The sequence below is a fragment of the Dendropsophus ebraccatus genome, chromosome 9, assembly GCF_027789765.1.
Source record: "Dendropsophus ebraccatus isolate aDenEbr1 chromosome 9, aDenEbr1.pat, whole genome shotgun sequence".
Classification (NCBI taxonomy): domain Eukaryota; kingdom Metazoa; phylum Chordata; class Amphibia; order Anura; family Hylidae; genus Dendropsophus; species Dendropsophus ebraccatus.
The window spans coordinates 30,029,224-30,051,705 of NC_091462.1; the positions used below are offsets into that span (position 1 = coordinate 30,029,224).

The 22,482-nt window shown below is 41.5% G+C and overlaps 1 protein-coding gene across 2 annotated transcripts in view; it reads left to right on the forward strand.

The window, feature by feature from the left end:
- The window catches only part of STK39 (serine/threonine kinase 39), a 259,852-nt gene that overhangs the window by 168,193 nt on the left and 69,177 nt on the right, over nt 1-22,482 (forward strand). For both annotated transcript variants that reach the window (XM_069985123.1, XM_069985124.1), the window contains exon 15: nt 22,333-22,385. In XM_069985123.1, coding sequence (XP_069841224.1) covers nt 22,333-22,385 — 53 coding nt within the window. The remainder of the gene's footprint in view (nt 1-22,332; nt 22,386-22,482) is intronic.

Sequence of the window (22,482 nt, forward strand, 5' to 3'; positions counted from 1 at the left end):
ACCATATAATGGCATGACTGCTGGAATTCTTCATATATAAATGTGAAGCTAATGTAGTTATAATCTCTGCACGGTAAGAAATACATTGGCACTGTAATATTGAATCACTCGCACCCGTACTTCTTTTTAAGTTCAGCTTCCATTGACTTTTATTTGCTCAGTTCTTTTCAGGAATATGTTTTTACTTTTGTAAACAATGAATGGTAGAGAATAGATTTTACATCATTGATTTCCAGCTTGAGCCCAGGGAATCAATATAATTGTATTTGTTTATTCTTGGATTATTGGATTCTTGGAGATAAATCCCTTTAAACAATCCTTTCCAGAGTGTCTTTAGTTATGAATAATATATAGAGCAAACAGTGCATCCAATGGGGCTTTGTTTTGTATTGCGGATAAATAGGTCTTACACTTTGCATAAATCAATAGTACCATTGAACGTAAGAAACTTTATAACATATCTTATCAGAGAAAATGTATTTGTTTTCCTTCTTCTCATGTTACTTTCCTGCTATTCCATTCCCTCCTAAAATCCTTGTCGATAAAAAACTATAGCTTACTGAATTATCAGTTTACACAGTTTACCCATAGAAGTATATAGTATATAAGGTATATATATATATATATATATATATATATATATATATATATATATATACTATATAAGGGTGAAGGAACGGCTGCAGAGTGAGAAACTTGTAGTAAGTTGCATATCTCTCCCCAGTGCTGGATTTACAGCTTACACTGCTCAGTACTGCTCTATAGTGTCCTCAATGCTGCTGCTAGTGATGATGTTGTGCCATAGAGATACAACAGAGGTAGGATTCTTATTCTGTGTGTGTGTGCAGTGAATGAGAGATTGAATAGCAGTTAACCTCTACTCCCTAACTAAGGGACAACTAAACATTTAAGATGTTGACAACACAGGGTAAAACTGGTGGAAAATGCCATGTATTGTATATCTAGTTATAAAATGGAATAGTCCTAGTCCTCATTTAGACACATAACTGCTGATCGTGAAAGTCACCTGAAGTGTAGATATACTATGCCTTAGGTCTCATCCACTTAAAAGGCACTGAGCTATAATACCAGGAATAAGTCCTAGACAAAATCAGACTATTAGGGGTAGTTGTCAGTCGTTTTTTTAAACAGTCGCCAATTGGATCTTTGTCTGCATCTGTTTATTTGACTTCGCTGTCATGTTTCTAGTGATATAACTACAAAGATTATATGGCATTCTGAACTAGTGGATGCAAGCGCATGATCCAAATCTACCTAAAAAAAAATCCCTCTAAAAGATATAATACTAATGAAGTTTCTTTATTATGCACAGTCCAAAGATATTAATGCAACCTTCACAATGTAAATGGCGCCTGACAAGTGTTGAGTGGACTTGCCCAACTATTTGAGTCTGGCAACTATTGTGGGAATGCTCAGTAAAAAAAAATTTGCAGAATAATGGAAAAATTGACAGATTGCAAAGTAGTGTCCCCTCTGCCAGGTACCTGGTGGTGACCCTGTAGGGCATACTGTAATGTATCTTCATTGAGCCCACCCTGCTGGAGTGTGCAGATATCATATAGACATCTGGAAGTTGATATAGATGAATGAAGGCATTGTATATCCATACAGCAACACAAACATCTGGAGCCTACACAGGTGAAGAAGACGGTAAGAGTCCAAACAACTGTCAATAGTTTTGAATTTCAGATTATCAGGGGTGTCAAGCATGTGCCCCTCCAGCTGTTGCAAAACTACAATTCCCATCAGCATCAGAGCATGATGGGAATAGTAGTTTTGCATCAGCTGAGGGGTTTGACACTAGAGGACGAGATTTTTTGAATTTTTTTTGGAAATATATGTTATTTTTGTATTGAGGATAATCACTAATCACACTTGAAAGTCACCCCTTCCGTCTCTTTGGAGGATTCTTCACATGCGCCCAGTACATAAAATAAATAATCTGTTATCTAAAATAACATTTGGCGGCTCTTAATACACCGTTTAAAGCCGGGTCCCACCGGCAACTAATTTCTTCCTTCCAGATTCACAGATCTGTTTTTTTTGTGTGTGGTTTTCTGCACTTTTTATGTCTCTGTTTTGTCAGTTCTGCTTTATTCCCCGAGGCGGCATTTTCTATGCTTCAGTCCATTGGCTTCAGATTAATGCCAAACATATTCCTGCAAAGACCAATGAGCATTTTTATTTTTTACTTTCACACAAAGTAAAGTCAAAGCACAGCGAGAGGAAAGTGCACTATAAAGAGACTTGGAATACTTTGTACAATTTTTTTTTTTTTTTTTCTTCAAATGTAAAATATATCCCTAGAATTGAAATGTAGTTTTGACAGGCTCCATAATTTTTTTTTTTTTTTTGTACCTTGGTGAATTTTCCTTTTCGAAAGCCTTTTGGTAGGGGACGTTTTTTAATGTCTTTTGTCTTTTAATGTACTTTATATTGAGGCTATTTTTTTTTTTTTACATAAAGTAACATAAAGTAAAGATTAAACCAATAAAAGAACAGCCGGGGATAGTGGTCCCCAGTGCTGTGTGCAGGTGTAGCCTTGCATTTCAGAAAGGGAAATGGATGCACCAGCATGATACTTATTGTGGAGGATAAAGATGAGCTTCCATTTAGATTAACTACATCTGAGATTCTCAACGAGATGAAAATGGGATGTGGTAACTATGGAGAGGAGATTGCAACGGGAGATATATGCTAGATGAAGGATGTCTATACTATAACACCAGCTATTGAAGTCTTCGAATAATAGGAGGGTTGGTTGGAGTGGTAGGTAATATATTGCTATTTTAAAGTGTCACTGTCATTTAATTTTTTTTTTTTTTGCAGAAATCAATAGTACAGGCAATTTTAAGAAACTTTGTAATTGGGTTTATTAGCCGAAAAATGCATTTCTCCCCCCTGTCTTTCTTATGGTTTTCTTATGGAGAGGGGAGGGGTGGAGGGAGATGAGGCACCTAAACAGGACAACAAAGAGTTAATTTACAGATACATCACCGGGCTCTCTCCTCTGAAGGTAGCACTGACCTCTCTGACCTCTGAATACCAGCTTTCACACAGCTGCCACTGTGTAATCCTTTGTTCTCTGCCCTCCGCTGGCGACTAATCTCCCCCCTCCTCTCTCCATAGATTAGACAGGGCTCAACTGATGTAAAAGAGTTGAGATTTCCTGATAATGAGCAGTGGATGAGGGGGGGAGGGTTGGGGAAAGTCTTTTTGAATGCAGATAATGGCATATTTGCCTAATAAACCCAATTACAAAGTTTCTTAAAATCGCCTGTACTATTGATTTCTTTAAAAAACAACAAAAAAAAACAACAGTGACACTTTAGGGATGAGGACTGAGGAGTTCACCCATCTGTTCACAGATTTGCCATATGTGAACATACTCTCCATTGGCCATCCACATGTATGAGGAACACACATTGCTGGTATAGGCAGTCTGATCCTGGGTAATAGTCTGCTGGGAAACCTTGGCATTTATGTATAGATTACAATGAATACTATCATCTACTGTTCTTTAGACCAAGTACAACACTATTAATGGAAGTGACCAAATAAGTTCTCTTCCACACTGCAAAAAGTCCTCAGTCACACAAACCTCAGTCTATGGTATTTGCTGGAAATACCTTTCTGTCCTATGGAGATCGACCTTGCAACTTACAGCACCGAATGAGTACCATAGTCATAAGTGACTTGTGTTTGTGCACACCAGGATTAGCGCTATATCTGGCTATTACATGTCTTATATGTAGCTTTTGGGCATATCTGTAGTTTTCAGTTCTCCCAGAGCTGGTGGGTTACTATGATGCCTATTGTCTATGGCAATGCTTCTCAGTTCCAGTCCTCAGGTCTCACCAACAGGTCATGTTTTAAGGATTCCCCATACAAAGCACACCTGTGAAAATACCTGGTGCGCTCGGTATAAGTATATCACTCTTGAAATACTAAGGAAATCCTCAAAACATGAGCTGTTGGTGAGGCCTGAGGACTGGAATTGAGATGCACTGCTCTATGGTGTCAGCACACACAGAGGAGGAGATCCTGCACTGTCTTTGTGCACAGCCTAAAAAGCCTTGATCAAGCTCAAAAGACTGCTGCGGTGTGCAGTCTAAACTGAGTATACCGCCCTCTAGTGAGATCTCTTACATACAGGGCTGTCTCTCTCAGCCTACCCAAGCTTTTCCCCTCCCATCTTCCTCCGCCCCTTTCATCCTTCATACACTTGTTTACTTTATCCCTAAGTTAGTTACAGATTTAGCTGATTTTTAAAAGCGGATGACAGTCCATCAGGCAATGATTGAGAGTAATAACAGTACAAGGAAGATTTTTTTTCCGATAAGATATATTACAAAGTTTCTTATATTCACTTGTAGTATATTGATTTATATATACCAAGTTTGTTGAAACAACAGTACCTATTTAAAGTATCAGCTTCTAACATCTAACACCAAAATTAAAGGGGTACTCCAAAGAAAAAAACTTGTTTCTGAATCAACTGGTGTCAGAAAGTTATACAGATTTGTAAATTACTTCTATTACATTCAGTACTTATCAGCTTCTGTATGTCCTGCAGGAAGTCGTGTATTCTTTCCAGTCTGACACAGTACTATCTGCTGCCACCTCTGTCCATGTCAGGAACTGTCCAGAGCAGGAGAGGTTTTTCTGTGGAGATTTGCTACTGCTCTTGACAGTTCTTGACACGGACAGAGGTGGCAGCAGAGAGCACTGTGTCAGACTGGAAATGATACACCACTCACAGCAGATGATAAGTACTGGAAGTCTTGAGATTTTTAAATATTTACATATCTGTATAATTTTCGGACACCAGTTGATCTGGAAACTTTTTTTTTTAAACAAAAAAACGGAAATATGACCTGTTTCAATGTATAAGAAATAAACAGTTTACGCTCCATTCACATCTACAAATTCCTTTTATTTTCTCCCATTAAAATAATGGAACCACTGCGGAATCTATCAGACCCCATTATAGGTCACTATCATGCGTAGGAATGACGGCCATTGCCTAAACTCCAGAAAAAGAAACCCTGAATTCACAAGGCAGATGTGAGCCTAACCTTAGTAAGATCTCTCCTTCAGGAAATATTCAGCACTTTTCCTTCCCACGGAGAAGCATAATATTAATTTTAGTCAAAGGAAGAGTAAAAGAATGGGAAACTTTAAGAGATGATAAAAAGCGGTGAAACATTCTGTCAATGGATTTCAATAAGACTTCATCTAAAATTCTCTCTCTTAGCCAACAGTAGTCAAATGTGATTTCTCCCTGGAGAGCCGACATCAATGGTCTGCATTCTATTAGCGGCCTTTCCATGACTTAGGAAGAAATACCTGTAAATTATAAATAATAGCCGGGGACTAACTTGAAAATGGTGTCAATATCTCTTTTTCCTCACATCCCCTGCTACAGTCTACCGTAACATTGGCAAATGATCAGCAAAGTGTTCCGTGCCCATATTATTTCATAGGCCGAGAAGAGGAGTCGGATGCAGTCTACTGGATACCTGTAATGGCCCATAAAGCACTTTTATGAGACTCCATCATCAGGTGACAAGTAGAGAAGAGATGCATTTTTTCTTTTCTAAGCATTAAGTTATCTTCAGTAAAGACAGTCTTATGTAAGCGATGATCGATCAGGTCAGCAGGACCTTTGCCAGGCTTCTTAATGCACCATTATAACTTAGGTGATGATGTCATCGGGACTAATGACCCAATGCACAATCAATGCACAATCCTCAAGATGTACAGTGGTGCCTTGGATTACAAGCATAATTCATTCCAGGACCGTGCTTGTAATCCAAATCCACTCTTTTACCAAAGCAAATTTTCCCATAAGAAATCACAGAAATTTAGACAATTTGTTCCACACCACAAAAATAATGATTTTTTTTTATTCTGGATAACATGTAAAACTAATGAAACAAACATTTTGAAACAGCTGAATCTGTCATATTATAAGTTACTGTACAGTATAACAATCAGCATATGGGGTATAATGTATAGGAAGTGCATAAACCTGATAACACAGCAGCAGTTTGTACATACAGGATGGAACTGCAGATCCTCATAATGCAGTAGTATACTACAACAGGCTAGAACAGAGTAGCAGGGCTGCTGTCAGAGTCCTGTTTGGTCACATGATAGCAGTGGAAAGTGAGAATCACAGAGTTGTGCAGGAGGACAGTGACAGAAACTTCTCTATACAGCTGTGGGAATGGCTGAGTGTAAGTGCAGGCACAATATATCAGCAGTGTGTATAGCTGAGTGTGAGTGCAGGCACATTATAGCAGCAGTGTGTATAGCTGAGTGTGAGTGCAGGCACATTATAGCAGGAATGGAGAGGATGGGAAACATAAGGGCTGAAAGAGACTGCAGGGAGCATAAAGGAATGAGCAAGGCAGATGTGGGCACATACATGCAGCACTCTGTGTCCGGGGAGAGAGGGGTTACAGCTATGAAGAGATTACCTCCACAGTCCTGTCCTCTTATGCAAGCACCAGCCTGAAGTCGATCTGCTATGATTTGGAAGGTGAGGAAGACTTCCATGGTCGGAGTACTGTGCTGTAGACCACCCAGTGCAGACCATGCCCCTCCCCCACTCCCCCTCCCACCCAGTATAGGAAGCTCTTAAACCAAAACAATGCTCTTAAACCAAGTTACAATTTTGAAAAACTGTGAGCTCTTCTTGCAAAACGCTCTTAATCCAAGTTACTCTTAAACCAAGGTACCACTCTTCTTTGCACTGGGAAATAGGGAAAGCGGCATAATGGGAAGAGTGGGATGAAAGATGATGTGCAGCAAACGTTTTCCATATTAGTGCCTATAGGCTTGTGATGTCATGGTGGTGCCAATACTCTTGGGTATATGTTTATAGCACTTCTGTAATCTGCAGTAAAAGCAAATGGTTTACAAAATAAGCAATTTCCAGATTTCATTTCTGTTAAGTAAATTGTGATGAGTGAAGTAGCCTCATGTGACTGCAGGGGTGGCCTGTAGGGTTTACAGTATCGAGCTTGGGATTTACGTTTCCTTGGAGTCTGGAAGGCTTCGCAGTGACTGGCTCGGAGATGTTTATTAGACGTTTGGTCTAATTGCTAACTGGTAATATGTTACAGTCATACAGTACTCGGGGCTGCTCAGCTGTTTAGCACCAGGATAGGTCACTCCCTCCAGCTGAGTCCGTTCATCCCTTCGTCTCGATGGTGATAATGGTTTCGAGCATTGGTTCTGTGTACTTGGCAGCCGGCTGTAGTTTTTACAGAGTTAGTGGCTTCATGCCCCTCTGCGCTAAACTATAAGTGTGTTTCTAGATCTGTGTCAGAGAACAGGAAAATAATAGACCATGAAACGTATTCCTCTTGTTATTTGGTTTTCAACTAGATTGAACTTTTTGCTGAAAACGTGAAAATGCCATGGCAATTAATTGTAAAGTCTTAGCGCTGCCGCCTCGGAGGGAAAATGGCATTTAAAGCCCCAAATTATTTATTGGGAAAGGAAATGAGAAACGAACTTCATGATTAATAAATGTAATGTGGGAATTATGATCACTGCCATATCATAGCGATGGATCTATCTATCTATCTATCTATCTATCTATCTATCTATCTATCTATCTATCTATCTCCTATCTATCTCCTATCTATCAATCTATCTATCTATCTATCTATCTATCTATCTATCTATCTCCTATCTATCAATCTATCTATCTATCTATCTATCTATCTCCTATCTATCTATCATCTATCTATCTATCTATCTATCTATCTCCTATCTATCAATCTATCTATCTATCTATCTATCTATCTATCTATCTATCTATCTATCTCCTATCTATCTATCTATCTATCTATCTCCTATCTATCTCCTATCTATCTATCTATCTATCTATCTATCTATCTATCTATCTATCTATCTCCTATCTATCTCCTATCTATCTATCTATCTATCTATCTACCTATCTATCTATCTATCTATCTATCTATCATCTATCTATCTATCTATCTATCTATCTCCTATCTATTTATCTATCTATCTATCTATCTATCTATTTATCTATCTACCTATCTATCTATCTATCTATCTATCTATCTATCTATCTATCTCCTATCTATCTATCTATCTATCTATCCATCTATCTCCTATCTATCTCCTATCTATCTATCTATCTATCTATTTATCTATCTATCTATCTATCTATCTCCTACCTATCTATCTATCTATCTATCTATTTATCTATCTATCTATCTATCTATCTATCTATCTATCTATCTCCTATCTATCAATCAATCTATCTATCAATCTATCTCCTATCTATCTATCTATCTATCTATCTATCTATCTATCTATCTATTGTTATTGATTAAAGCGAATGTACCACTAGGTACATCACGTTTTTTGTTTGTTTTTTAAATGAATAGACCGACGCAGGCGTGAGGATGCCAGTGCCGCTGTCCTTTTTGTGAATTGTTGCCTGGTTCCCGTGCCAGTGCTGGTTTATTCCCGAGCAACGGCCCAGCATGAAGCTCTGGGGCCCCCATTGTGACATCCCCCCCCCCCCCCCCTTCTGTGATGCGGCTCCATGGGGAAAATCTCTTAATAGTACCGCTAAACAGCAAGGAAGGGGTTACATTAAACTATGAACTGTTGCTACTGCCAAAAACCAAAGAAGGGTGGGATGGAAAATGGCTCAAGCTGTAGGTAGGCTGGTGTTTTCACAATGGGCACCTACCTTGATCTTTTTGAGTGGGCAGAAATTAGAAGGATGCCCTCATTTAATTTTGAGGAACAGTGTGGATCCTCTTTAGCAGGTAAACATCCTCAGCTTGCAGGGACACACCATAGCGTTCTCCCTCTCTTCCCTGCATATTGCACATGCTAAACCCACCCCAATTCCTGTGTTCTTACCTGATCTAGCCGTTATTAAAAACTTCCTTAACAACAGGCAGCAGATTACAGGGAAGCGAGACACCTATTTGCCAAGATTTACATCTGTTTTTGTGAAGTTTTGAGTAATTTTGAGTAACAGTACCATAGTACAAGATACTGTACATGTCAAGAGCTGGCCATCGTGCTCGGCCCCCAGCACCACCGGAGTGTACGGCTGGTTGCGAGGAGTGCGCCCACGGCGTCCCTGGCGACCGGCCTAGCTGGTTGCTAGGGACGTGGCGGCATCACATTTGTTGTTGCCACGGCTGGGGATTCACTGCCCCCTTGCTAATTGGCCAAGGTGTTATTTATTTTCATTTACTGACTAGCGGCCCTCACCAGCCTTCCTGGTCTGGGGCTGGACTCCAGCTTCCATAAGTATCCTCCCCGTCTGCGATAGAGCATTAGTATCTGAGTTTCCCTTGACCTAGAATTTGTATCCTGATTGTATTTCTGGTTTCCTGATTTCTGGATTGGTTTTTAACCTTTTTTTTCTAACTCCAATTTTGTACTGAACCAACCGTTTGTTATTGACCCAGACCATTTACCCTGCTACTATTGTGTTTTGTCTGTCTTTTCTATGCTTTGTGTTACCCTTGTTCAAGCCAGGAACTGTCACCCAGTTATCCGCTGCCACTTAGGGCAGTTGCAGTAAGCAGGCAGGGTCAGAGGGGCGGGTGCCAGTGTTAGGACCTCACCTGTCGCATGTCCTCCAGTCCTATAACCTGACAGTACATGAGATATATAAATTTTAGAGGGACACTTTTTTTTATTCATGACCAGCATAGTTAGTTGGAAAAGCCATGGATCTCTAGAGAAGCCAAGTCCCTTTGATTACTTGTCTCCCAGGTAATGAAATAGGACATAGGCACAACAATGATATACATTCACATTGGTAAGGGGGGGGCCATATAGTTCCTGTTCATATGCCAATTTACAGTGAAAAAATATTATTATTAAGCTGTAGATAGTAAAAACTGATAATCCTTGGCACCCAGTCTCCAGTATTCTACTATGCAGTATCCCCTGTGGGTGACACATATAAAATGCTTCTAGTGTCTTCTCTTACTCTGCCCGGGAAGATTCACTGCTCCGTATTGTCAGCTTAATAAATGACTTTTGAAATTGCAATACAGGCGAGCGCTGTGGAATATCTTGCCGTTACGGCTTAATCACCATCTGATTACCTGTTCCGAGCTCCTGCCTATCTCCTGGCCATGATGGACAGGTAACCCTTTCTGTGCAGGCAGTGTGGGTGGGTTCTGGCCGCTTCTCTTTTATTTCATACATTTCCAGCCTGGGTTTTTCTTGCTGAGTTACAGGCGTATGTGGGATTTGTAGAAAACCTTTGGTTCTTAATGCCTTAGGTAGCAGATATTCTGTTGTTTGCTCTGAGATTTTACCGGTGACATTCATTGATATTGTGCTCTTTCATGCTGTTCAATAACAGACTTACAATTTTCTCTTTGCTCCACGTAAATCAGTGCAGCTCTATAGAGGTCACCCTCCTATGGAAAGTGGTAGGTGTATGGCGGGTTGGCTAGCATTGTTGTCAGCAGCCCCTTGGCCTTGGGTGTGCTCCTAATGGGAACTTGTAACGTGTTTGTATTCATCAGTTTCTCCTTGGTTTTCTGGATTCCTTCTACAGTTCAAGGGGTAGTTTATTCTTCATGCAAGCTGTCTTTGTGTCTGTGGTAATTCAAGATTCACTGAATAGAGCAGATACTGAAACATGTTCTTTTCTCTTATTCTTATTTGTTCTATTTTTTTTTACTTAAAGGGGAACTTCACTTAAGGAAAACTTGTTTTCTATTAAAAGTTATATAGATGTGTCTATATAATGTATTACCATATCTGTACGGTTCTACCACACTGGTAACTAATTGATATCCAGGAAGTAAAGTTACAGGTAGAAAATACAGCGTGCTGTGTGGTGTTACAGGTAGAGAATACAGTGTGCTGTGTGGTGTTACAGGTAGAGAATACAGGGTGCTGTGTGGTATTACAGGTAGAGAATACAGCGTGCTGTGTGGTGTTACAGGTAGAGAATACAGTGTGCTGTGTGGTATTACAGGTAGAGAATACAGTGCGTTGTGTGGTGTTACAGATAGAGAATACAGTGCGTTTTGTGGTGTTACAGATAGAGAATACAGTGCGTTTTGTGGTGTTACAGGTAGAGAATACAGCGTGCTGTGTGGTGTTACAGGTAGAGAATACAGTGTGCTGTGTGGTATAACAGGTAGAAAATACAGCGTGCTGTGTGATGTTACAGGTAGAGAATAGAGCGTGCTGTGTGGTTACAGGTAGAGAATACAGTGTGCTTTGTGGTGTTACAGGTAGAGAATACAGTGTGCTGTGTGCTGTTACAGGTAGAGAATACAGTGTGCTGTGTGCTGTTACAGGTAGAGAATACAGCACTGTGTGGTGTTACAGGTAGAGAATACAGCGTGCTGTGTGGTGTTACAAGTAGAGAATACAGAGTGCTGTGTGGTGTTACAGGTAGAGAATACAGTGCTGTGTGGTGTTACAGGTAGAGAATACAGCGTGCTGTGTGGTGTTACAGGTAGAGAATACAGCGCTGTGTAGTGTTACAGGTAGAGAATACAGCGCTGTGTAGTGTTACAGGTAGAGAATACAGCGTGCTGTGTGGTGTTACAGGTAGAGAATACAGTGCGTTGTGTGGTGTTACAGGTAGTGAATACGGCATGCTGTGTGGTGTTACAGGTAGAGAATACAGTGTGCTGTGTGGTGTTACAGGTAGAGAATACAGTGTGCTGTGTGGTGTTACAGGTAGAGAATACAGTGTGCTGTGTGGTGTTACAGGTAGAGAATACAGTGTGCTGTGTGGTGTTACAGGTAGAGAATACAGTGTGCTGTGTGGTGTTACAGGTAGAGAATACAGTGTGCTGTGTAGTGTTACAGGTAGAGAATACAGCGCTGTGTTGTGTTACAGGTAGAGAATACAGTGTGCTGTGTGGTATAACAGGTAGAAAATACAGCGTGCTGTGTGATGTTACAGGTAGAGAATACAGCGTGCTTTGTGGTTACAGGTAGAGAATACAGTGTGCTGTGTGGTGTTACAGGTAGAGAATACAGCATGCTGTGTGGTGTTACAGGTAGAGAATACAGTGTGCTGTGTGGTGTTACAGGTAGTGAATACAGCGTGCTGTGTGGTGTTACAGGTAGAGAATACAGTGCGTTGTGTGGTGTTACAGGTAGAGAATACAGCGTGCTGTGTGATGTTACAGGTAGAGAATACAGCGTGCTGTGTGGTGTTACAGGTAGAGAATACAGCGTGCTGTGTGGTGTTACAGGTAGAGAATACAGCGTGCTGTGTGGTGTTACAGGTAGAGAATACAGTGCGTTTTGTGGTGTTACAGGTAGAGAATACAGCATGCTGTGTGGTGTTACAGATAGAGAATACAGCGTGCTGTGTGGTGTTACAGGCAGAGAATACAGTGTGCTGTGTGGTGTTACAGGTAGAGAATACAGTGTGCTGTGTGATGTTACAGGCAGAGAATACAGCGTGCTGTGTGGTGTTACAGGTAGAGAATACAGCGCTGTGTGGTGTTACAGGTAGAGAATACAGCGCTGTGTGGTGTTACAGGTAGAGAATACAGTGTGCTGTGTGGTGTTACAGGTAGAGAATACAGTGTGCTGTGTAGTGTTACAGGTAGAGAATACAGTGCTGTGTTGTGTTACAGGTAGAGAATACAGTGTGCTGTGTGGTATAACAGGTAGAAAATACAGCGTGCTGTGTGATGTTACAGGTAGAGAATACAGCGTGCTGTGTGGTGTTACAGGTAGAGAATACAGCATGCTGTGTGGTGTTACAGGTAGAGAATACAGTGTGCTGTGTGGTGTTACAGGTAGAGAATACAGCATGCTGTGTGGTGTTACAGGTAGAGAATACAGCGTGCTGTGTGGTGTTACAGGTAGTGAATACAGCGTGCTGTGTGGTGTTACAGGTAGAGAATACAGCGTGCTGTGTGGTGTTACAGGTAGAGAATACAGCGTGCTGTGTGGTGTTACAGGTAGAGAATACAGCGTGCTGTCTGGTATTACAGGTAGAGAATACAGTGCGTTTTGTGGTGTTACAGGTAGAGAATACAGCGTGCTGTGTGGTGTTACAGATAGAGAATACAGCGTGCTGTGTGGTGTTACAGGTAGAGAATACAGCGTGCTGTGTGATGTTACAGGCAGAGAATACAGCGTGCTGTGTGGTGTTACAGGTAGAGAATACAGCGCTGTGTGGTGTTACAGGTAGAGAATACAGTGCTGTGTAGTGTTACAGGTAGAGAATACAGCGCGCTGTGTGATGTTACAGGCAGAGAATACAGCGTGCTGTGTGGTGTTACAGGTAGAGAATACAGCGCTGTGTGGTGTTACAGGTAGAGAATACAGTGTGCTGTGTGGTATAACAGGTAGAAAATACAGCGTGCTGTGTGGTATTACAGGTAGAGAATACAGCATGCTGTGTGGTGTTACAGGTAGAGAATACAGCGTGCTGTGTGGTGTTACAGGTAGAGAATACAGTGTGCTGTGTGATGTTACAGGTAGAGAATACAGCACTGTGTGGTGTTACAGGTAGAGAATACAGTGTGCTGTGTGATGTTACAGGTAGAGAATACAGCGTGCTGTGTGGTGTTACAGGTAGAGAATACAGCGTGCTGTGTGGTTACAGGTAGAGAATACAGTGGGCTGTGTGGTGTTACAGGTAGAGAATACAGTGTGCTGTGTGGTGTTACAGATATTAACTGTGTGCTCTGTGGGTGGGACTACAATGAAATGATAAAGTGCTACAAATAATTCAGTAACACAATGAAGCTTTGTGGAGGACTGAGATGAACAGCTGAGGGAAAGCAATGCATTCTGGAACCTGCAGTACTATGCACAACTGCTCAACCAGAAAGTACAAAAAACCCCAATATAGAACAACCCCCCCCCCCCCCAAAAAAAAAAAAAATAAAAAAAAAAATGGATTTTTGATTTTTGCTTCTGCAGAAGGTTAATTTTTTACTACCTGGAGTACCCCTTTAAAGGGGTTATCTAGGCTTAGAAAAACATGCCCATTTTCTTCCAGAAACAGCACCAGTCTTGTCCTCATTTTGGGAGTGGTTTTTCATCTCAGTTCAATTGAAGTGAAGGGAGTTGAAATGGAATACCACACAGAACCTGAGGACAGGAGTGGCGCTTTTTTAGCAAGAAAGTAACTGTGCTTTTTATAATACTGAATAATCCCTTTCATTTTCAGTTCATTATTATGGGGGCAGCCAACTTGCCTGAGCTGTTTTCAACAGGGTTTAGACATATGCTTTACTGCAAGCCCCATGGACACAATTAAATGGGGCTTAGGGCCCTATTACACAGAGCGATAATCAGCCGATTTGGCCAATTATCGCTCCGTGTAATAGAGACAAGATCAGCCGATGATTGCCTGATCGTTTTTCTGGGCCAGACCTAAATTCATAGGCCGCCAACCGCGCATCACTACCTGTAATAGAGATGCACGTCAGTCCGCTAACAATTAAATAAAAATGTTGCTACATTACCTCTACCACTGGTCTCCAGAGGGCAGAGGGGACCGGGAGCGTGGAGACGTAATGTATGAACAGTTTAGGGCAAGGGCTGCACATTCTTCATTAACGATGTCTGTGCAGCCCTTGCTAAATGATATTTAAACCATGTAAATGAGCGCCGATCTAGCAGAATACACAGCATAAGGGGTTAAAACACTAGAAAACATCTCTGTTGTTTTGCTGCGTCTCCAGCAGCGATATTCGTTCCCTGATACAATGGTATTTCCAACGTTCATTTGTATTCATGGCTCCCGTCCTTCTTTTAAAATATCAGATCTTCAGGGCAATGAATTATGAGATTCCTAACAATGGAGTTGCTTTTCATGACATCCCGATTGTCTTTTTATGCAAGCATTGTAAATAAATAAAATGCAAAATCAGAAGCGGCCATGTTTCCAGATCTCATTTTATTACTGCTCTATAAGTCTGTGTGTGTGATATATCTCGGCAGACAAGGGAATGTGTCACAGGGCTCACCGATGATAGCTGAAGGCGCCGGCATATATAGAGGTTGTCCTTCACATCTTGTGACATGAGAAGGATAAAAGGGCCGACCTTGGTAGACGAGCGCTGTACGTCACCTTTCCTTTTAGTTAGCTACTACAAGACAGATTTGTGACAGCTAGAGAGGAGTACAGCTCAAGCATGTTCAAGTCAGATTTTTCGGCATTAGAAAAATATGTTGGATGCAGCCCTAGGGAGTCCGGGAAAACATTGATACATCCAGGGCTGCTTCCAACTTCTTCAGCTGGTACGATCGGACTTGAGCATGCTTGAGTTGCGCTCTTCTTTAGTGCTAACCAGATCTATATGCGGCGGCCATTGTGATTTTCCGAAATTGCGAGAAAAATGCTTCAATTTTTCCACAATTGAAACAGTTGCTTCAGAACTACATTGGAACCATGATAAAACTGCAACGTGTGAACCGAGTCGTACTTTATGCACAGTGTCTACTTTATGCACAGTGTGTGGCAACCGTGTCAGTAACAAGTGAAGAATCTAGGTGGTTAGAGAGGGTTCTGCTCTGTCCCTCAATACAATGGCCGGGTGCAATTAGGATGTCATGGCAGCTAGGAACCCAGTGAAGGCCTCCAGGCATCGAGCCCTCACACAGCGCCACAGATGAAAAAGTAAAAAAAAATAATAATAATAAAATTGGTGTCAGATTATGATGATCCAAAGCAATTTTTTTTTAATTTTTATAAATGTATTCTTAAGTAGATAAACAAACAAAAAGTTGTTCCACTTGCACTTGCACTATTTTTCTATTTTATACATACAAGGGGACATTTATGAAGACCGTCATACTTGTTTGCTGGTCCAAAATTAGGCCCCGCCCCTAATCACCCCACTGGATTCACTTAGAGGCGCACGCCTGCTGTACGGTGTAGGTGTAGATTTCTGCCATGATGTCTGCCTGCTGAATCTGGTGTGGGAGGAAGCCATGTCTTCTCCTCTCAGCCTTGTTGCGTCCCTGTCCCCCCTCATCAGGCGAGCAGTGGATACGGCTGGTGTATGTTTCAGGGAAGTATTGGTAATACAAATCACTCAGATTTCAAGGCAAATTATCCCATAAGAAAGCATTGAAGAAAGCATTTGTTCCCAAAAATAAGGCAGGTAAGAGCTTCTGTAACAATAAAGATACATAAATAATCAAGAAATTATACCCTTTTGGGTGCCCCCAAAGCCATGGTGCCTTCATTACACCACATTACACCACAGAATCGGTGTTTAGACGGAACAATACATCGTACGGAATATTCGTTTTGCGATCGTTTTGCGGTCACTTAAGCCTATCTCACACATAGGGGAAATCGTTGAAAGAATGTTTACACTGAACAATCTGCAAATTTTTTGCAAACGATCAACGATGATTTGAGAACATGTTGAAAGATCAAAATGAACGATTTCTTGCTCGTCGTTTGATCAATCACTGCGTTTACACGTACGATTATCGTTCGAATTTGATCGTTATCGTGCACTGATTGGCTGAGTGGGCATTTCTGAATGGAGCTGTGATGGCAATGTTTGGTGGTGCCAGGCCCCAGTTCAGTGGCTCCTAAAGCTGAGCCTTGAAGCAAGTAGGGTGTGGACCTTTATATTTTGGTAAAATTTTGCCAACTAAAGGAAAAACTGCCTCCACTGGCGAACTAGAAGGAATCTGCCTGGTAGGGCCAATAACCAGCCCAAGCCTGAGACTATACAACTATAAAGGGGTTTTCAGATTTAGGCTATGTTCACACGTTAACGTATATTTTCGTAAAATCTTGGCCGTTGTACAACGGCCGTGATTATTTCAAAATATATGTTACCTCTCCGTCTATGGGATCCCGGCCGGAGCGTATAAACAGGGTATACGCTCCGTCCGGGATCCCTAGTGGTGCCGCAAACAACTGACAAGTCAGTGAATAGCGGCCGCAGAAAACCATGTCAGTGCACACTGTGGAGCAAGCAGCTCTAGCCGCTCGCTCCATACCCTGCGGCCGAAAAGATCATCCAGCCGGTGCTGCAGTACTGGCGGGGATGATCCTTTCAGTGACCGGCCATTCCATGACCCATCCGGGTCACGGAACGGCCGGTCTCTTACATAGTCTGAACATAGCCTTAGTATGTATGAAGGTCTATCTTCAGGATATCAATGGCTGATCAGAGAAGTGCCGACACCCGGCACCCCCACCAATCTCCTGTCCAGGGCCCACGATACAAAACAGAGTTAACAGCATCTTAACTTGAACATGAGCTGAACTGCAGTAACACGACATATCCACTACACAGTGATCTGAGCCAACTGCTTCCAGTCCTGTCACTGTGCAGTGCCGGTGCCGAATCACCGGGGGTGCCGGGTTATATAATTTCTATAAATCTTATAATAGTGTATGTATTATTTGGTTATTCTTCTGCCATTCCTCTTGTCTTCATGTAATTCACTTATGTAAATAAGTGTTTAATGTTTTCTTCTCATTCTTTTAACGTTTGTAAATAAAAGTTCTATTTTCCACGGGAAGACTCCACAAAGAGACGGGTTCCGAACAGAAGAGCGCGTGCAAGACAGATTAGTGTTTAACTTTGTAGTGAGATATAAATGCTTCATTTTGGAGAGCAGGAAAGAGCACAGCTCATTGGGAATTATAGGCAGCATAAGAAACGCATGCAGGTGTTCAAATAAATGAGTCACTCATCATCTAAACAATGCACAAGATGAATTGCTAGACTGACACCATTTTTCTCTCGTTTCTTCAAAACAAATTGCCTTATGCATTGGCAATTAAGCCGAAAAGCAAAATGTGGCAAGGAGCAGTTGAGGCGGATTTATTAGTACAGAATAGCCGACACAATAAATTAACAGCGGAGTTTATTTCATTCTTACACACACGGTACATAGCACTTGGAGCACCATCCATACATTATCGCTGCTTTCTGTCACTTATAAATCACGGTTGGGTTGGGGTATTTTTTAGTTTTGGAGGTCAAATCTTATTACTATATCAATATATCTAAAAATATATTGCTCATTGTCTCCCGATCCTCTCCCCCATAAACATAGACTTTCATGTTTAAATTCATCATGACTGACCCTTCTCTCACCCAACATCATTTCAAGTCTGGAAGTCAACATCTAGTTAGTGGGTTCAGCCAACTTTTCTACTTTCCTGTATTGGTTTTGGTACTCATTAGAGATGAGCGAACCTGGAGCATACTCGAGTCGATCCAAACCCGAACTTTCGGCATTTGATTAGCGGTGGCTGCTGAACTTGGATAAAGCCCTAAGGCTATGTGGAAAACATGGATATAGTCATTGGCTGTATCCATGTTTTCCAGACAACCTTAGAGCTTTATCCAAGTTCAGCAGCCCCTGCTAATCAAATACCAAACGTTCGGATCGTCTCGAACCCGAACCCGGTTCGCTCATCAACTTTTATGTAGATGAGCTGCAATACCAGAAACAGCCAGACAGAGCATTCCAAGAACTGCCTCTGGCACAGATGGCAAAAAAACACAAATTTGCAACTTTTCACTGGTCTATAGAGATGAGCTAAGCGAATCTGGCGAATCAAGATTCGCTGTGAATCGCGCTGTCAATTTGCTTTGTTTTACAAAGCAAATTCACTCGGATTTGTTAAGAAAATTCATTAAAAAAAATGGCGGCTGTCTGGAGCGCCACTGGGTGGGAGAAAGGGATTAACCATAATCCCTAGCGCCCGTCCAATCAGCTGCAGTCCCCTCTGGGATGTCAGCCCCTCCCTCTCTATATAAGGCGGATCAGTGTGGAGTCGGCTGTGTGTGGAGGAGAGAGCAGGATGGCAGCGGACAGTTAAAGTAGAGCAGGGAGAGACTAACAGAGTGATATGGGGACAGAGAAGGGAAGAATGGCGGAAATTGGATGAGCGACTGGCTGATTGACATTTTTTTTTAATTGTGATTTTCTGATTTTTGACACTTCTACAACAGGCTGTAACAAATTTGCCCTTCTGTAATAGTCCCAGTACTGTAGCTACTATAGCTTTGGCTGTTTTAATGAAATACGTCAAGATTCGATTTGGGATGCTTAACAAGTTTGACAGAAAATTTGCAAAGCTTGCAGAATTAATTTCTAGCTGCTACACTCACCGCTACCTGCTAAGTATGCAGTAGGGGTGGGGGAGTGGCATATCATTAAGGGAGTGACCTCCCCATGCGCTAAACTTATTCAAACATATGCCTGCAGATGGGTGTATAGTATAATTGAAATCTAGACCTAGATTGCACAGATAGCCTCAGGTGCACTGGATTTATGGAGAACACACGTAAGATATGTGAAACTCTTATGCAAAAGAAGAGCCAATGGAGCCTCATTTAAGAGTCTTGAAACACAGGACTAGCCAGATATCCCTCCGGGAAGGACCCAGCCAAGGGATAGTTCCTTTTATTACTGTACATTGACTTATAGGGTCACTAAGTATGGTGGTTTTGGTGTTTTCCCTACAGGAGCCACCCCTTGGCTGGGTCCTTCCCGGAGGGATATCTGGCTAGTCCCTGTGTTTTTTGAGACTCTTAAATGAGGCTCCATGGGCTCTCTTTTGCATATTCATGTTTCCCAGGTGGCAATGCACCTAGGATTTCACTGCATTGTGCGCTTTAACCCGCTGCTTGCAATGTATCGTTTGGCTGGTCTCCCTGAGATCAGCGATCTGTTTCTCTTATGGCTTTACTAGGCATTGTTCCCACCTAGCCAGAATCCTGCTCCACACTGATGAGGGGCAATACTCCAAAACAGCTGTCTGTGGATGGATACCCGGCCTTGGTTTTTCCCTTGTCACTACATTGACTTATGGAGCCACTTAATATGGTGGTTTCCCTACAGGAGCCACCCCTTGGCTGGGTCCATCCCAAAGGGTTATCTGGCTAGTTCTGTGTTTCGAGACTCTTAAATGAGGGTCCACGGGCTCTTCTTTTGCATATCCATGTTTCCTAGCAGCCGGCAGTGTTATAGTTTGGATGGTCTCCCTGACATAAGCCATCTGTTTCTCTTATGTGAAACTCTTAGTAGACCCCCCCCCCCCCCTTGTATTTTTTGCATGGTATGTACAATATTTCCCCTGTTTTCCTAATACAGATTAACCTGTATAATATTTTTACGTTGACTTATATCTCTGTGTGGCTGTGTGACTACAGCATGGCTACAGAATCCCTTTTGGTGATTGCAAAGTAGGAACAATGAAAGGAACTGGAATACATTAGCCACATACTGGCATTTCATAGGGGCTGTGCGGTAGTTTTACTTCTTTTTTCCTGTGTAGCCTTTCTTAAAATTCTTGTCGACTTTCTACAGTTAAGTGGCCGAAATAAGTATATTTGGAAATCTTATAGGTTGTGATTTGAATGGGCAGCAGGTTGGGAACACATGAGCCATATAAATGAACCTGCTGGCATGGAACTGCAAAAAACGAGAAATAAGAGCGAGATATTGAAGTTACAAAATGTACAACTAGTGAATGGATAAAACCTGCTGAGATGTAACGTGGTATTAGGTAATTTTGTAATCATTTTGTATATCTCGTACGAAATGTTCTAGACGCTAACGGGTTTGTATAGTATATAGAGGCATCATGCCCCCTGATTCTAGTGAACAGGAGGTCTCTGAAATCTTGCTGCCTTTGTTGTCTGACCATCTATGTAGAGAGATGTAAATGTGTTATGTATAGTGATTCCTTGGTCCTGCATTGACATACAGTAGATTTAAGGCCATATTAGATGGCCTGATTTGTGGGTAAGCAATTACCAATCTGCTAGATCGGTGCTCGATAATCGGGCGGGCAGGGCTGCACAGACATTGTTAGAGATAACCGTGCAGTCCTTGCTTTAATCAGCCGCTGTAATACTACTGCCACACAGAAGTATTAGAATATACAATCCCTGGGGGAAGCTGCCCACCACTATAGCTGAGTACAGCTGTACAGTGAGCAATGATTTCTAAACACACTACCACTGCTTGCTGTGCAGAGATTGCTGTATTCTGCAATAGTGACTAAAATAGTAACAGTATTAAGAATATAGAATATGGGGTTCACCCTGCTCTTTATTAACACTTGATCAGAGCATGAGAGCAGGGTCCAGGGCTTAGATAGCCCTGCAATTCATGAACATTGGTGACCACAGAGAGGCCGGGTCGCCCTTTCCTGCTGCCACTCCAAGAAAGTGGATATAAAAAGTAAAAAGTTTAGATTTCTTTTTTTGAAGTCACATTACAAGTAATATAACTTTATTAATAAACCAATATATTACATATAATACATCAAGTTATAATAAAAAAAATATAATTATATATATATATAATCCCTTTAAAAATCCCTCACTCTCCGCAATATAGATGGGGGAGGGGGGATTATGGAAATTGTAGTTTTGCAACAGCTGGAGGGCTGCAAGTTTGCCACCTGTGCTCTACAGTAAGTAGACTCATAGCATACAATTGAGAGATGAGCAAACCTTGAGCACGCTTGGGTTCATCCAAACCCGAATGCATTTGATTACCGATGGCTGAAGAAGTTAGATGCAGCCATAGGAAGCTGTTGCAAAACCACTCCCATCATGCCTGGACAGCTAAAGCTTTGGCTGTCCAGGCATGATAGAAATTGTAATTTTGCAACAGCTGGAGAGCTGAATGTTTGACCCCCCCCTGCTGTAAAGGCAGCAAAACGGGGAGAGAATCACTTAGCCCAGCACTTCTCCCTCCTCATACTAGTAATCAGTCTCCAACTCTTGACATGTCTCTAGGTGACAGCGATACTCAAAATGTATTGGATTAATTTCTTTCCAAAGCCGAATGAGTTTTGGAAAGATTTTCCATCTCCACTTTGAGTTATGGCATCACGAACATTTTTCTAACTACATTGTATACAAGTTTGCGGTTGCAGAGTAGCGCTCAGCAATAAAAATAGCTTAATTAGAATGGAATACTCTGCTGCTTCCGAGAAGAGTAGTTATAGCGCGCGCTCCTCGGTGCTTTCTCACAGCGAAATAAAAATGTAACTCGCAAGCAGTCTTTTTGCTTTTTGTTAATTAAGAAGATAATAATACCGCCGCTGGAAAAATGAGCTTTGCGTTGTTCCATAAACCTTTGGCTGTTAATATCCCTGAACCTTCTTAGAGTTTATATCGTCTCTGACAAATTAAAGGTGCAGAATGACTTGCCATAAGGGAATGCTTATTTTTCCAACTGCAAATCCCCTAAACTGCTAAGCATTCTGGGTTTTAATAAACACTGCCTCATTACATTTAAATGCATTTTTGATTTTTTTTTTTTTTTCCCCAGAAATTCCAGAAAAGAACTGAATGATATACGGTTTGAATTTACTCCTGGCAGGGGTAAGTCTGAATGAGAAGCTGTATTTCTTTCATTGATGTCAAAATTGACTTGACGTCATAATGGATGTATGAACAAGAAAAGTCTTTGTCAGCTCAC